At 34.5% G+C, this 17764-nt stretch overlaps 1 protein-coding gene across 1 annotated transcript in view; it reads left to right on the forward strand.

Annotated features, from left to right (window-relative positions):
* Positions 1-17764, forward strand: part of CFAP44 (cilia and flagella associated protein 44) — a 122986-nt gene that overhangs the window by 86186 nt on the left and 19036 nt on the right. Inside the window, exons 25-28 of the mRNA XM_011355452.2 lie at positions 3631-3808; positions 5622-6122; positions 9500-9703; positions 10679-10874. Of these exons, the coding sequence (XP_011353754.1) occupies positions 3631-3808; positions 5622-6122; positions 9500-9703; positions 10679-10874 (1079 nt within the window). The remainder of the gene's footprint in view (positions 1-3630; positions 3809-5621; positions 6123-9499; positions 9704-10678; positions 10875-17764) is intronic.

Consider the following 17764-nt stretch of genomic DNA (forward strand, 5'->3'; position numbering starts at 1 on the left):
GTCAGTTATAATGTCTCCTTTTGGATTTCTGATTTTATTTGAGTTCTCTTTCTCGGTGAGTCTAGCTAAAGCTTTGTCAATTTTGGTTATCTTTTCAAAAAAAAAAAACAGCTCTTAGTTTCATTGATTTTTTTTCCCCATTTAAAAAAAACTGTATGAACTGTATGAGGTATAATTGACATACAACATTATATTAGTTTAAATTGTACAATATAATGATTTGATATTTGTATATATTGTAAATGATAACCAAGATAAGTCTAGTTAATGTCCATCACCATAGTTATAAGAACTTTTTCTTGTGATGAGAACTTTTCAGATGTATTCTCTTAGCAATTTACGAATATGCAATACAACATTATTACAGTCATCATGCTATACATTACAGCCCCGTGACTTATTTTTTACATTAGTGGTTTGTACCTTTTGACTCCCTTTATCCATTTCACCCACCCTCCACCCCCTACTCCTGGCAACCAACAATCTGTTCTCTGTATCTATGAGCTTTTTCTTTTTTTCTTAATAGTCCACATGTAAATGCAATCATATGGAATTTGTCTTTCTTTCTCTGACTTGTTTCACTTAGTATACTGTGCTCAAGGTCCATTCATGTTGCTGCAAATGGCAAGATTACGTTCTTTTTATCTCTGAATAATATTTTGGGGTGTGTGTGTGTGTGTGTGTATACCACATATTTATCCATTCATCCATTGATGGACATTTAGGTTGTTTCCATATCTTGGGTATTGTAAATAAAGCTACAGTGGACATGGGGGTGCATATATCTTTTTGAGTTAGTGTTTTTACTTTTTTGGGATAAATACCCAGGAGTAGGTGGCTGGACCATATGGTAGTTCTATTTTTAATTTTTGGGGAACCACCATACTGTTTTCCATAGCGGCTGCACCAATTTACATTTTCATCAAGAATGCACAAGAGTTCCCTTTTCCCCACATCCTTGCTGACATTTATCTCTTGTCTTTTTGGTAATAGCCATTCTAACAAGTGTGAGGTGAAATTTCATTGTGGTTTTAATTTGCATTTTTCAGATGATTAGTGATGTTGAACTCCTTTTCATATACCTGTTGGCCATCTGTATGTCTTCATTGGAAAAATGTCTATTAAGATCTTCCTCTGTCCATTTTTTACTCAGATTTTTTTTTTTTTTTTTGCTATTAAGTTATATGACTTTCATCTTTTGGATATTAACCCCTTATTAGATAAATATTTTCTGCCATTCAGTAGGTTACTTTTTCATTTTGCTTATTCTTTTCTGTGTGAAGGCTTTTTAGTTAGATGTAGTCCCACTTGTTTATTTTTGCTTATCTTGCATATGCTTTTGGTGTTAAATCAAAAAAATCATCACCAAGACCAATGTCAAGAAGCTTACCTTGGGTGTTTTCTATAGTAGTTTTATGGTTTCAGGTTTTACATTCAAGTCTTTAATTGATTTAGAGTTGATTTTTGTGCACCTTTTATTGAAGAGACTGTTTTTTTTACATTTTATATTCATAACATCTTTGGATTTATATAAATTAATTGTCCATATATGTGTAGGTTTATTTCTGGACTGCTCCACTGATCTATGTGTTTCTTCTTATGCCAATATCATACTGCTTTGATTACTATAACTTTGTAATTAATTTGAAATCAGGAAGCATGATGCCTTTAGCTTTATTCTTCTTTATCAAGATTGCTTTGGCTATATAGGGTCTTTTTTGGCTCCACACAATTTTTAGGATTGTTTTTTCTATTTCTGTGGTAAATGTCATGGGAATTTTGAGAGGGATTGCATTCCATCTGTAAATGGCTTTGGGTAGTATGCACATTTTAGCATTGTTAATTCTTCCAGTGCCTGAGCACAGACTATCTTTCCATTTATTTATGTCTTCTTCAGTTTTCTTGTCTTCAATTTCAGTGTCTTAAAAGTTTTTAGTATGGGGTTTTTACTTCCTTAAGTTAAATTTATTCCTAGGTATTTTATTCTTTTTGATTTATTTATAAATAGGATTATTTTTCTTAATTTCTCTTTCCGATAGTTTGTTATTATTTATAAGAACACAACTGATTTTCGTATATAGATTTTGTATCCAACTTTACTGAGTTTGTTTATTAATTCTAACAGTATATTAGTCTTTAAGATTTTCTATATATAATATGTCATCTGCAAATAATGACAATTTTACTTCTTTTTTTCCAATATGGATGTCTTTTATTCCTTTTTCTTTCCTGACTTCTCTGGCTAGGACTTCCATTGTGTTGAATAGAAGTGGGGAGATTGAGCATCCTTGTCTTGTTCCTGATCTTGGAATGCTGCCTATCAATATTTGAACGTAGTTGTTTCATATATTTTTGTTGTTTCCTAGTTACTTCTAGCATGAGGATAATTATGGGCCTTCTTTCTCTAACATGGCCAGAAGTATATGCTCTTGCTCTCTCTCTTTCTCTTTCTTTTCTGTTATTTTAAAAAATATTAATCCTTCCTTTTAGTGTCATTTTACAAATTTAGTATTGTCAATTAATGCATTAGATACCATGCATTTCCTCTGCTATAGTATATGTTTGTTTTCTTAAAGGGCTGACTGCAAGATGTGTATACATATTCATGTTGATTGACAGAGTTCACTTTAAAGAATTAGGTAGATTTGGGTCTCCCAATGAAGATCCCTACAATGGGATGCCAGACTACACCCCAGATGCCTTAGTACTTCTCAAGCTGATAGGTCGGTATCTGTAAAGATAGTTCTGTAGAGATTAGTTTTTCAGTTTTAGTCTAGATATAAAGTTTGCTACTACTTTCTATGTGTGGAAATGCGAAAGTTGGAAGAGCCCAACTGGTTCAGGCATTCCTTTTAAACCTTTTAATTTATTTTGCCAAGTAATGTCTAGCATTCCATTCCCTGTTCCATACTTGCCCCACTCTGTGCTTGGAGCCTTCTAGGAACTCTACCAAGAAGACCATCTTTATCTTTTTATAGACTTCTCCTGGGATTATTCTGGGCTACAGTTTCCTCTGGTTTGGTTTATCCATTAATATAATTTTATCTTCTATTTTCTAGAAGTGTATCACTATCACTGACTTACTCATGGCTTTCTATTTCATTCTCAGCTTTTCTAATGACTTATTACCTTTAGTACCTCTACACTATCATTTCCCTGGAATTTGGGGAGAAAGGGAAAGGCAAACACATATGTTCATGCTATCATTTTAATTAGATAATACTTTGGGAAATGTTATGACAAATTTTGTGACAAACACTTATGCTATAAATAATGCAATTAACTTTCTAGTGAATAAAACCCCCCACCCCATCCCCAAAGCTTAATTTCTATTGTGGGAATAAATAACAATGTTAATGTAAATTGCTTTGAAATGAACCAAAGCCAAGGAATGATTCAGATTATTTCAGTACTGTCTGGTGAATGTATTTATTTATTTACTTATTATTTTTCTTGGTATTCTTTAAAAATAGTCAACTTTAAAAAATGTTTGGACCTAGACAAAAGTAACATTATAGACTAAGAATTACACTTTTGTTTCATAATTACATTTGATTACATACCTATAGGAAAGTAGACAAATTAGAGTTTATTGTTATATTTGGGCTGGGTTATCTATTTTTCTCATAGGTACAAGAGTAAACCTGCTGATGACTATGAAGATCCCAAAGATGTTCAAGCCATCAAAGAGGCTCAGATGTATATGGGAGACTTCAACCTGAAGACAGCCCCTGACTATAAGATACCTGAGCACATGAGAATAAATGCTGCCAAGAAGGAAGAGGAACTGGGGCACCTAGACTCTATGGTACTTACTCACAGCTTGTAAGACAATGAGAGGCACCTCAATTTTTAATTGAATTCTGCTAAAACCACTCATTTGCTATCTGGTCCAGTAGAACAGCAGTCCCTAACCTTTTTGGCACCAGGGACTGGTGCTCTTATGAGAATCTAACGCCTGATGATATGAAGTGGAGCTGAGGCAGTGATGCTAGTGCTGGGGAATGGCTGCAAATACAGATGAAGCTTTGCTCGCTCGCCTGTCACTCAATTCCTGCTGTGTGGCCCGGTTCCTAACAGGCCACAAACCGGTACCAGTCCATGGCCTGGGGGTTGGGGACCCCTGCATTAGGATATCTAGTCATAGAAATATAGAACTGGAAAAGTTCCTCATGTTTATCTAGGCCTCAGTTCTCTCATTTCTACTTCTACCACCCATCTTGATGTGGCCCTTTTAGCCTTTGATGTGAAGGAGCTGTTCAACTAGTTTTCAGAGGGAATTGATCCATGTGTAGCTGTAGATTTGGTGTGAATCTCTCTAAGCCTCAGTTATACTGTTTGTAAAAAGGGTATTAGTACCAATTAACAATAATAAGACAGGTCTAGTCTACCTCATAGGGTTAATGCAATGGTCAAATTCTATAAGTGGTCATTTCTTGTTGTAGTTAAATTAGAAATCATTGAAAAGTATCAAGGATTTTAAAAATAGTGTATGATACATTCCTTCTCCCCATGGCCAGTGTTTAGGTATGTGTAGTATTTGGAAAAATAGAAAGGGTTGGTGTGTAAAGAGGGCTCCTTTAGAAGGCAGGCCTTAAAGCCATTTGACTGGTTTGGGCTTGTTCTTTTAAGCTTGATTCTCAATCCTCTAGATGCTTCAGAATTGGTCCCCCATTTACCCAAGTACTGGATTTTGTGTTTAAACCTTAATGTTTTAACGGTTTGTTCTTGAGTACATAAAGCATTACTTCTATTTTATTACAGTATTTTTGCTTCATAAGTAGTAAATATACAGGTTTAAGTTTTGTTAAGACTGCTTGGAAAAGTGCCTTTTGACATTTTATTATTTTAATTAGTATATTTATGCAAAGTAACTCTTAATAGCTCTCTATGCATCTAGCTGCCTAATGGCACACAGGAGCAGGGTTGCATGGATCCATAGGCTCTGGTAAGGGCATTTAGGAAACACAGACAAGGAAGAAGGGCGGTAGTGAGGGAGACATGGGCCCGTATGGCACCTCTGGCTGGAGACAAGGGACACAGAGCATGGAGCTTAGATAAATGGAGAAGAAACCAAGGAAGAGTCCTGGAATCTCTTGGTGTGACATGATACTGAAATTCAGGATTATAACCTTGCCTGCACAAGGAGTAACAGCAATAATGTGCCCAAAAAACAGAATGAAAAAGGCTAAATTATAATTTGGCCCCAGTTGGGCAACCCTAAGTGAGTCTAAGCCAATGAGATTTGAGTTTCCATCAGGAAAGGGCAGTTACTTGTCTGTTCCTGACCAAAGAAGGTCACTTCCCCTCCCTGGGACTTGGTTGAGTACAAGCCTTCAGGAAGGACTTTCACTGAGTTTTGGGAGGGGAGGACAGGGGAACTCAGCCCTACAAGCCAGCAGAGAGATATGAGAGGCCACATCAAGAGTGTTTACTTCTTTTGGAGAGGATAAATGGGGAAAAGCCTAAAAGCTATAGAGAAGAGTAATTCAGTAGTGAACAAGAATGATCAAATAAATTTTTATCTTGAATTTTTGTTAGGCATACCAGTCATGGGAGAGCAGCAAATCATAATTATGAAGTGGTTGTCATTTTGCTTCTTTTCGGTTCTTTTTTATCAGACCCATACGAAGAAAATGAATATGAACAAGTGCATCGTCTCTCTCAGAGACCTTAAAGTGGCTGTCATTGAGGAAATACAGTGCCTGGTACAAGAGCTGAAGAACATTCAGTCAACTCTTCACATATCCAAGCACATCCCCATTCCTCAAATTCCTCAGATACACCCGGAAGAAGTTCCTGAAAAGAGATTTCACTATGATGAACAAACTCTCCTAACTTTTAAGCATCAGAACACGGAAAGAAAGAGTGAAAAGACCCCTCAAATGGAACAGGCAGCGTCTATAGGCCAAAGCGGAGGATTTCTCAGACTCTCTTCTGGAAAGGATGGGGATTTGACCACACGAGATTCAGTGTCTAGATCGTCAAAGGCATCATCATTCGGTCTAGATAATACAAAGTTAATGGAATTTGAAAAAGCAGATCCAAGTGATGTGGAATTGGAGATTATGAGGAGGGATGAAATTAAAAACATATACATGCAACAGTATTTGACCAACAGGGTAAGGGGTGAGACTGTGCCTATTTAAAGCTGAAAGAGAGTGGAGCAGGGAAGTAGCTCTAGTTTCTTTTTAATTTGTTTTAAATTTCTCTACGTTAACCTTCCCCAAAACCTGACCGGCCTACAACTCACTAATGGCTTAGCTTCCTACCTATCAGTGGTCTTCTGAAAATCATTGTGCTCTGCCCAGGACTTTGGAATTTTTTCGATTTTTTTCTGTTTGGAAAGCTGACTAAGCATTATGGACAAACCCATGTTAACTAAAATCATGGTAAGAGGAAAGTGGTGGAGCAGCTTTCAGATGATAGATGGAACAATTATAAACCTTCCAGATAAAGTAGACCACCCTCTGCTTTTAATATGTGATTTGCTCCATTAGTGGGATGTTCATGGTGATGACTGGCGTCATAATTGTTTGGAGCTAGAAAAACAACTATTATTTTTACATCTAGGAAAATCAGAAAGAGCCTGGGGCCAGTTGTGCAGGAGGTGCTCTAAATATGGAGGGAAAAGGATCTTCCCTGGATAAATAGCTCCTCACCGCCAATTGTACAGAGTCCTTTTCCTCACTCTGTCCTTTTCGGCTCCACCCTATGAAGCATCCCCTATAGCTTCCCAACCATATTCTTTACCCGTTATCTCTACTTCATCCAGGCCTATCTTCTCACTCTTCTGCTTCTCCCCTCTACCCCCTCAATTATGAATTTCATAGCTCTGCCTTTTCCTTTGCTATTTCCTTCTACCTGCAATGACTTCCCTCCAAAATTGTCATCATTCCAAACTTAGCCCAGTTCCAAACCCTCTCTAGAATCTTCTGTCTACATTACATAGACTCCTTTTTCTAAACTCCAATTGTACCTACAATCAGCCTATCATGGTTTGCACTTGCTGTTTTATGTGTATTAGTTTTGTCTTGCAAATTAGGTTATATAGTTCTTGAGGGAAGGGCCACATAAACTTCTTCTGATTCTCCCCCTCTCCCTCAATGTCCAGTACAATGCCAGACATATAGTAAATATTTAGTAAAAAGTTTTGATTTAATTGACTAATTTATTTATTTTATTAATTAAAAAATATTTATTGGACATTCTATGAGCAGGGAAAGTGCTAGCTAGCTAGTAGGAATGCAACAGTACTCAAGCTGGACATGTTCTCTATTCTCATACAACTTACAGGCTGTCTAGGGTAAGAGAGAATGAAACAAGCATAACCCTTACAAACTTGGACACCTGTGTGGTACAGTCTCAGGATGATATTGTGCTAAAAAGTATAGTCCTGACTCCACAGAAATTTAAAAATAATTCAGATTTGTTGAACAAGCATTAAAGGGGAGCCCACTTTGTCTATAGCTTTACATGCAGTTTAATTTTTCCTTTTCCTTCATTTATTTTTAAAGCTAGCTGAAATTCTTTGACAGTTTCACTGCCCCAAACCCAAAGACCTCTTCTTCTTCTTCAGCCCCAGTTTGGGCCCTCACTCATTATAAGCTTTTGACAGTTGGGGCTCTTCATCATGTACAGCCTAATGAAAGACATGAAATGGTTTGCTTCTTCCTGTTGTATTAGTTTCCTCAAGAGAATTAGCCCTTGGGGCTTTCTCTTGATTTCTTCATTTCCTTTGGGATGGGGTAGGGGAGAAGCTGTGCCAAAATCAGAGCAAAACCGAGGATTTAAAATTGTTAGGATGGCAGTGGAATAAGGTGTAGACCAGGACTTGGGATACTTAGGTTCTTAGCTCTGTGATGAATTAGCTTCGATCTCAGGAAAATCACCTATAGCCTTAATTTCTTCATTTGTAAAATAAGATTAAACAGATTTCTGTGGGTCTATGATTATATTTATCTATTTAAAAATGCTGTTCTGTAGATTTGAAAATTTTCAAAATAAGTTGAGGGAAATAATTTTTTGGTGTTTATCGTATGAAAAGCAATGTAGAGATACTGTAGGGATATAATGGAGATAGATATAAACACTATGATCAAAGAGCTCACAGTCTTTGACTTATACCGTTCAGTACAGCAAGAAGAGCATTCTTCCTTCCTTCCTTCCTTCCTTCCTTCCTTCCTTCCTTCCTTCCTTCCTTCCTTCCTTCCTTCTCTCTCTCTTTAATGGTGACATTGCTTAACAAAATCCAGTAAGTTTAAGGTGTACAATTTAACAGTAAGGCATATATATATTGCATTGTGTATTCACCTCCCATAGTTAGATTTCTTTCTGTCATCACGTATTTCACCTCCTTTACCCCGTCTACCTCCCCTCTCTCTCTCCTACCCTCTGGTAACCACTAGTCTATTGTCCATGTCCATGAGTCTCTGTTTGTCCTGTTTGTTTGTTACTTTTCGCTTTATATCCTACATATAAGTGATATCATGTGATTTTCAACCTTTTCTGTCTGGCTTATTTCACTTAGCATGATTATCTCAAGGTCCATCCATGTTGTCACAAATGGCAATATTTCATCTCTTCTAATGGCTGAATAATATTCCATCGTACCACAGCTTCTTTAGCCAATCATCTATTGTAGGACACTTTGGTTGCTTCCATGTCCTGGCCACCATGAATAATGCTGCTATGAACATCAGTATGCAAATATCTTTTGGGATATGAGTTTTCAAGTCTTTGGGGTAAACACTCAGTAGAGGGATTCCTGGATCACATGGTAGATCAATTCTTAGTTTTTTGAGGAAGCTCCATACTGTTTTCCATAGTGGCTGTACCAATTTGCAGTTCCACCAGCAGTATATGAGGGTTCCTTTTTCTCTGTATCCTCTCTAACACTTATTACTTGTCCTGTTGATTATTGCTATTCTAACAGGTGTGAGATGGTATCTCATTGTGGTTTTGATTTGCATTTCCCTAATAGCTAGTGATGATGAGCATCTTTTCATATGTTTATTGGTCTTTTGTATGTCTTCTTGGGAGAAGTGTCTGTTTAGGTCCTTTGCCTATTTTTAATTGGATCGTTTTTTGTTGTTGTTGTTGTTGTTATTGAGTTATGTGAGTTCTTTTTATATTTTGGATATTAGGCCTTTATCAGAGGCATTGCAAATATATTTTTTCATTCAGATGGTTGTCTCTTTACCTTGTTGACAAGAAGGGAATTTTTGATCAATGACTTTATCAATGGTGAAGAAATAGCTGGAAGGACTGTAGTTACAAAGTTCCTACCACTTGACAAATAAGTTCATTTCTGTAAATTTAAGACCATTGATGAATTGATTTATATGACTAGATACAATGACACACACCCATGTAATTCACCCATAGTAAGGGGGTAATGAGAAAATGCTTTTACCCAAACCAATTAGTAGTATTAGATAGTTTAAAGAATATCTTTACCTGTTTTTCTAATATATCCTCAAATCTTTTTTCACTTCAGATCAAAGAACTGACTATCACTTTTGATGCAGAACTCCATCTCCTGAGACATCAGAAACTGAAACTAGATACTCAGATGAAATTATCTGACCTGCACCATGTCACATTATTTCAAGAAATCCTTCTCCTCAAGAATTTTGAAAAACAGGAGAACATACTTCAAGAGCGTGTTAATTCATTAGACAAAGAAGAACAGGACATGCAAGTATGAACAGGCAGGAGAATGCTAGCTGGCTGTGCCCTTAGTTATGGAGGGAACTTGGTTCTTCTTTGTTTTTCTCAACTAAATTTCCTCCCTTATTCTAGTCTTCAACCCTTTCTTGTCTTCTCTCCTTTCTTCTTTCCCCATTATTCCTGCTTGCTCTCTGTTTTTGGTATCCTTGGTTAGAGAAAAGTAAGTCAGATTTTTTAGTGAATTTGGTGTATTCTGTAAGGTAGAATAAAATTTTCAAAAGTGAGCCTTATAGTTTATCTGTGGACTTCAAAAGTTTATATTTTTGTTGTCACTAGCTACCATATACAATTGAGTTTTGATTATATGCCATCCTTATGAATATAACTGGAAAAAAATTTGGTGAGTTTCTTAAATATGATAGCTATTTTCAGAGTAATATATAATTAAATATTATAGATAATAAAGTTTCTTTATTTCTTATATATGTATATTAAATTTAAAGAGGTAAATTATATCACCTTTGTCTTAAAGGAAGAAAGATTCTAAATAGATCTTACATACTGAATGGAGATATCCATTTTTAGATATATCAGCTTTCCTAAGATGCAGTGTAGCTTCTCATTTTAGTTATCATATATAGTTATGAAAAAAACTTTTATTTTTCAGACCATACACACAGAAATATTAGTTGACGTTCACATATCAGTAAAAATTTCAATTTAATTAATTTAGATTTTTCAAGGAATCTAAACATTTAAAAACTGATCTTATTTGATTCTGAACTTAACTATTTGGATTTTTTTCTTTTTTTCTTTTTTTTACAAAAGAACTATAAAATTTAACCAAATATATGATTGCTCTGTAAATATCAGAAATATAAACTTCTATGAAGAAATTTTAAAAAATGTGTATAGAACTGTACCCTTAACATTGTGATATGCATTATTCTCTGAACCCAGTTTATCAGAAATATTTTATCATTTGTTTTTGTTGTTGTTCATTTAGTGGAAAATAAATGAAACTCTTAAAGAAATGGAAGAGAAAAAGAATGAAATCAATAAGCTCCAGGAACAAGAAAAGGCGCTTTATGCTGGTTTCCAAACAGCCCTTGGAGAAAACAATAAATTTGCCAACTTCCTCATGAAAGTTCTAAAGAAGAGGATTAAGCGGGTAAAGAAAAAGGAGGTTGAAGGAGATGCTGGTTTGTATTTATCTTTTATATATGATACTATTTTTCTCATTAACATGAAATAAATAACTAAGGGATATATTAGACACTTTTTCAAATCACAAAATAGGCAATTTAGTGACATTGTGGAGGTTATAAAGGAGAAGATATAAACCTTTTAGGTCTCTAACCATCTGGAGTTTGTGTGTGTATATCTGTGTGTACCTGGTATGAGATAGCATAGAGTAGTTTCATTTAACAAGCACGTCTTTTCAATTGTTTATTTGTCAACTGTATATCTTTGGTAAAATAGCTCCATGGCTTTTGCCTATGTTTGAACAGGATTGTTTGCTTTTGTACTGTTGAATTTTGAGAATTCTTTATATACTCTACATACTAGTTCTGTGTCAGATATATGGTTTGCAAATATTTTCTCCCAATATGTAGCTTGTCTTTTCATTCTCTTAACAGGATCTTTTTGGGACAACAGTTTTTAACTTTGTCAATGTCCAATTTGTCAATTTTTCCTTTTATGGATCTTGTTTCGGTATTAGGTCTAAGAATTTTGTCTAGCTTTAGGTCCCAAAGATTTTCTCCTGTGTTTTATAATAGTTTTATAATTTTACATTTACATTTAAGTCCATGGTCCATTTGGTTTTAATTTTTTTGTGAGGTTTTAAGGCTTAGGTCAAGGTTTTTTTTTTTTTTCTCCTATGACTGTCTAACTTTTCTAGCTCCGTTTGTTGAAAAGACTATTGCTCTTCCATTGAATTGCTTTTGATCTTTGTCAAAAATCATTTGGGCCTATTTCTGTGGATCTATTTCTGGATTATCTATTATGTTCTATTGATCTGTATGTCTATCTCTCCACCAATACTACAGTCTTGATTACAGTAGCTATTGAGTCCTGAAATCAGGTATACTAGTTCCTCCCCCTTTATTCTTTTTTAACATTGTTTTAGCTATTCTTCTTCCTTTATCTTTCCATATTTTAGAATAATTTTCATATTTAGAATAATTTTCATATTTCCAACAACAAAAAAATCTTGTTGGAATTTTGATAGGTTTAATTGTGTTAAACCTTTATATCAATTTGTGGAGAATTGGCATCTTTATTATGTTGTGTGAACACAGTATATATTTATTAGAGCTTTGATTTCTCTGTCAGCATTGTGTAGTTTCAACATACAATTCATGTTAATGTTTTGTTAGATTTATATCTAAATATTTCCATTTTTTGAGCGATTTAAAATGCTATTTTATTTTTTAATCTCAGTGCCACGTGCTCACGCTACTACAGATGGTCCCTGATTAACTTACAATTTTTTGACTTTACCATGGTGCAAAAGCAATATACATGCAGTAGAAACTGTACTTCAAATTTTGGATTTTGATATTTTCCCAGGCTAGCAATATGCAGTACAATATTCTCTCATGATGCTGAGTGGTGGCAGTGAGCCACATCTTCCAGTCAGCCACATGATCATGAGGATAGAAAAATGATACTCTACAGTGTAGTGTTAAATGCATTTTTAATTTAAAATATTTTCAACTTATGATGAGTTCATGTATCCCACTGTAAATCAAGGACCATTTGTATATAAAAAGACGATTGCTTTTTAGATTTTTATCTCATATCTTATGACCTCATTTATTAATTTAGAAGTTTTTGAGAGATTTCTTGCAAAGTATGTGTATTCTGCTATTTTGGGTGAAGTGTTCTATTATTATCAACTAGTTCTGTTGGTTGATGGTGCTGTTCGGGTCTTCTATATTCTTACTGATTTTCTGTATAGTCGTTCTATCGAATGTTGAGAGATGGGGGTTGACATCTCCAGATATTATTATGGATTTGTCTATTTTTCTTTTTATTTTTACTAGTTTATGCTTTACATATTTTGCAGCTGTCGTTTTATGTATACACATATAGGATTGTCATGGCATCTTGACACTTATCATTATACAAGGTTTTACTTTGTCTCTAGTGATTTTCTATGCTCTGAAGTCTATTTTATCTGATATTAATTTAGCCACTCCTGCTTTGCTTTGATTAATATTTTCACGATATATCTTTTCTCTTTTTTTATTTTCAACTTGAATATAAATATATGTATGTATACATATTTGGAGTGAAATATATATATATGTAGATATATGAAGTGAAGCATATGGTTAGATAATGTTTTTCATCTACTCTGTCTTTTAATTGGTGTATTTAAATCATTTATATTTGATATATTTGGTTTTAAATCTATCATTTTTAAATTTGTTCTTATTCTCTGTTTATGTCTTTTTTCCCTTTTTCCTATCCTCCTGTGGGTTACTTGAACATTTTTTAGAATTCCATTTTAATTTTGTCTTGTGTTTTTGAGTGTATTTCTTTGTATAATATTTTAAGTGGTTGCTCTATATATTATGTTATATATACAAAATTTATTCGAGTCCACCAATATCATCACTTTACCAGTTTAAGAATTCTTACCTATCTTTATATCCTTTTATCTCCATCATACGATTTTTATTATATTATTATTATATTGAATATTTCCTCTAGGTATATCTATAACCATATATGACAATGTTATAATGTTATAATTTTGGCTTCAATCATCAAACATAATTTGAACACTGAAAGAGAGGAAGAAAGCCTATCGTATTTATCTACATTTTTGCTTACCATGTTCTTTCTTTTTTCCTGATGTTCAAAGATTCCTTTTATTTCTTTATAATAATTTTTTAATTTTTCAATTACTGTTGACATAAAATATTAGTTTCAGGTGTACAATATAGTAATTAGACATTTATATAATTTACAAAGTGATCACCCCAATAAATCTAGTACCCATATGTAGGTGTTACATCTGACACTATCTGACACCGTACATAGGGATTACAATATTATTGACTATATTCCTTTACATCTTCATGACTTTTATAACTACTACTTTGTACTTCTTAATTACTTTTCCTCTTTCCCCCATTTCCCCAAGCCCCTCCCATCTGGCAACCATCAAAATATTCTCTGTATCTATGAGATTGTTTCTGTTTTGTGTTTATTTTATTTTTTAGATTTAAATGAAATCATACGGTATTTGTCTTTCTCTCTCTGACTTATTTAGTATAATGCTCTCTAGGTCCATCCATGTTATTGCAGATGACAAGATTTCATTCTTTTTTATGGCTAAGTAATATTCCATTGTGTATATGTACAACTTCTTCTGTATCTATTTGTCTATTGATGGACACAGATTACTTCCATATCTTGGCTATTGTAAATAATGCTGCAATGAACATATGGGTGCATGTCTTTTCAAATTAGTGTTTTGTATTTCTTCAGATAAATGCCCAGAAGTGGGATTACTGGGACCTTCTTTGTCTCTTGCTATAACCTTTATTTGAAAGTTTATTTTGAAAGAAAAAAAAGAAGAAGAAAACACATAATGTCAAAATAAATAAAGTCTATTTTGTCTTATATAAATATTGCTACTCCAGTTCTTTGTTTTTGTTTCCATTTTCATGAAATATATTCTACCTCTCTACCTTTCTATCTGAAGTGACTCTCTTGTAGGCAATGTATATAAGGGTCTTATTTTCTTATCCATTCACCACTCTATGTCTTTTGATTGGAACATTAAATCTATTTACATTTAAAGTAATTGTTGATAGATATGTAGTTATTGCCATTTTGTTATTCATATTTTTGGCCTTTCCCCCCCTACTTTTTCTCCTCCTCCTCCTCCTTCTTTCTCCTTCTTCTTGTCTCTTTAACATTTCTTGTAATGCTGGTTTGTTCATGATGAACTCCTTTAGCTTTTTCTTGTCTGGGACGTTCTAAAACCAGGACTACTCTGCTCAGAAAAGCTATTCTAAATGACAGCTTTGATGGGTAGAGTAGCCTTGGTTATAGGTCCTTGTCTTTTATCACTTTGAATATTTTGTGCCAGTCCCTTCTGGCCTGCAAAGTTTCTGCTGAGAAATCAGCTGACAGTCTTTTGGGAACTCCTTTGTAGATAACTAATTGCTTTTTCTTTTTGCTTTTAAGATTCTTTCTTTGTTTTTAATCTTTGGCATTTTCATTATGATGTGTCTTGGTGTGGGCCTGTTAAGGTTCATTTTGTTTGGGACTCTCTGTTCTTCCTGGCCTTATATGTCTATTTCCTTCACCAGGTCAGAGATATTTTTCATCATTATTTCTTCAAATAATTTTTCAATTCTTTGAGCTCTCTTTTCTCCTTCTAATACCGCTATGATGTGAATGTTGGTACAGTTGTCCCAGAGGACCCTTAAACTATCCTCATTTTTTTAAAATTCTTTTTTCTTGATGAGAAACACTCTGATATTCAAATTGTTTATCCTCTACAGGTAAAGTATCACTTTTTTCTCACTGCCTTCAAGATTTGCTTTTTGTCTTTAATTTTCAGAATTTGACTGTTATCTGTCTTAGTGTAGACTCCTTTGAGCTTTTCCACCTTTGGATTTAGTCAGCTTCTTTAATCTGCAGGTTTATGTCTTTTGCCAAATTTGAGAAGTTTTCAACCATTATATCTTCAAGTACTTTTAAAGACTCCCTCTGTCTTCATTCCTTCTGGTATTCCAGTGGCATGAATGTTAAATCTTTCATTATAGTCTCATAGGTCCCTGAGGCTCTGGGGTTTGGGTTTGGTTTGTTCATTTTGCAGTCTATTTACTTTCAGTTGTTCAAGTTGATGAATGTCTATTGTTCTATTTTCAAGTTCACTGATTCTTTCCCTGTTTACCCCATTCTGATGTTGATCTTATTCATTGAGTTTTTATTCTAGTAATTATAGTTTAAAATAAAATTTCTACTTACTTCCTCTTTATAGCTTTTCTTTTTTCTTTGTATTTTTTTTTTCTGAGACTATATTTAGTGAAGCTTTGCAGTTTTCTTTTTTTCATTTTTGCTTCAAGTGTATTCATATTTGCTCATTGAAGCATTTTTATCATGGCTGTTTTAAATACTTTGTCAAATAATTCTAACACTTCTGTCATCTTAGTGTTGGCATTTATGGTTTCTTTTTTTTTGTATTCAGTTGGAGATCTTCCTGGTACTTGGGATGATGAGTGACTTTCTATTGAAACCCAGAAACTTTCATATTATGTTATGAGACTCGGTATCTCATTAAAATCTTCTGTTTTACTTGGCTTTCTCTAACACTGCTTTGCCAGAGAAAAGGGTGGGTGCCTGCTTCTTACTGCCAGGTAGAGATACTCAACTCTTATAGTCACCCAGCAGAAAGGGGATCTCCTTGTTACTGCCATATGCAGATGGAATTCCAGCTCCTCCACATAGTCTCTACTGATGATGTGCTGGGGATGGCTTTGGTGGCTCTGGGCAGAGTTGAAAATCCTGACTCTACACTAGGGTTCTTCGGACACTGCCTCTGTGGAGAGGGATAAGGGAACCTTTTTACTGCCAAGTGAGAGTAAAAGTTCAGGTTACCTATGGGGTCTCAACAGACATCTTAATGGTTCAGGAGTAGACTGATTACCAGCCAGAAGTAATGAAAATTTCTATTCCCTATTTGGACTTCTCTAACACCATCCTGGTGGGAATGTTGGTGTGCCTCATTACAACTTTGCAAGGGTAGATGTCTAGGCTCCCTACTTGGCTTTGCCGTGGGTGGGAGTGGGACCATAGTTTTGTTTTGTTTTGTTTTTTATGTGATGGGTGATGGGAGTATTGTCTAAAAGTTTTCTGTCTTGCTAGGCTACCTCTTTACTGGTCATTTGGCTAGAGAGAATAGGCTCTTATGGGGCCTTTTTATATCTGTGCTTGTTGGTGTTTACAGTCACTAATTTATTCATCTCCAAGTCTGAAGTATATGAGGCAAAAAGAAGACACTGAGAACTCACCACAGTGTTGTTCCTCAGGTTCTGAGGTGCATAGTTTATCTGTCTTCTTATGTTTTTATTTTTACTTATAATATTCAGTTTATAATATTAATAGTTTATCTGCCTTAAGGTTTTTTTTACTTATACTATTCAGAGTCTTTAGCTGTATTTAGTGGGAGGAATCAGGAAAAGTAGGCCTACCTCATCTTCCTAAAAGCAGAAGTCTATGTAAGAATTTTAAGATATTATTTTAAAGTTTGATGACTCATTTCATAAGATGGTACAGATCACTTAAAGTAATTTTAAGAGAGAGCTTAAATTTAAGAAATCTTCTAGAGAGTATGAAGTGTAGCTCTTATCTCCAACTTGATGTTCTGTAAAATTGAAATTGCTAATTGATGATCTGTGGTTCACAGAAGTCTTCAAGGTGTTTTTTTAAAAAAATGGGGCAGAATTGGGTGTGGGCGTTCTACAATTCCTTATCCAAAACTCTTGGGGGCAGATGTGTTTTACTATTCAAAATTCTTTATATTTTATAAAAGATATCATATAAACATTGTTAAAGAAATTATTCATAACACTTGTTAAAGAATAATAAAGCAGACTTTATTTACGGGGGACAACTACAATGGGATTTTGTAGGAAGGGAGAGAAATCAGCTTGACTCTGAATATAACAAAGACAAGTAGAGATTTATAGCCAAAGAGCAGAGTGGAGGTCAGTGGATGGAAAATTGTTAAGAGGTAATTCTTTGCTAAACTGATTTCACAGGATTTTGGCTGAAGGAAGGCCAGAGTGGTCAGATATTGAGGGCAGAGAATAAAGAACTTGATCAGATATCAATGGTGGGCGATTTTTACTAAACTGACTTAGCAGGATTCTTGCTAAAACTAGACTAAATGGGCCAAGGACAGAGCTCAAGGTCAAAGACTAGCCAGAAAGAGGACTCAGAGGAGCCTGAATCAAGTTTGGTCAGGGAGAATCTTTGTCACTAACACCCCAGCAGAGTTTGGTGCAGGATCTCTAAATCAAACAGCTCAGTAATTCTGTAGCAAGACATACATTATTAT

Source organism: Pteropus vampyrus, unplaced genomic scaffold (assembly GCF_000151845.1).
Source record: "Pteropus vampyrus isolate Shadow unplaced genomic scaffold, Pvam_2.0 Scaffold1, whole genome shotgun sequence".
NCBI classification, from domain to species: domain Eukaryota; kingdom Metazoa; phylum Chordata; class Mammalia; order Chiroptera; family Pteropodidae; genus Pteropus; species Pteropus vampyrus.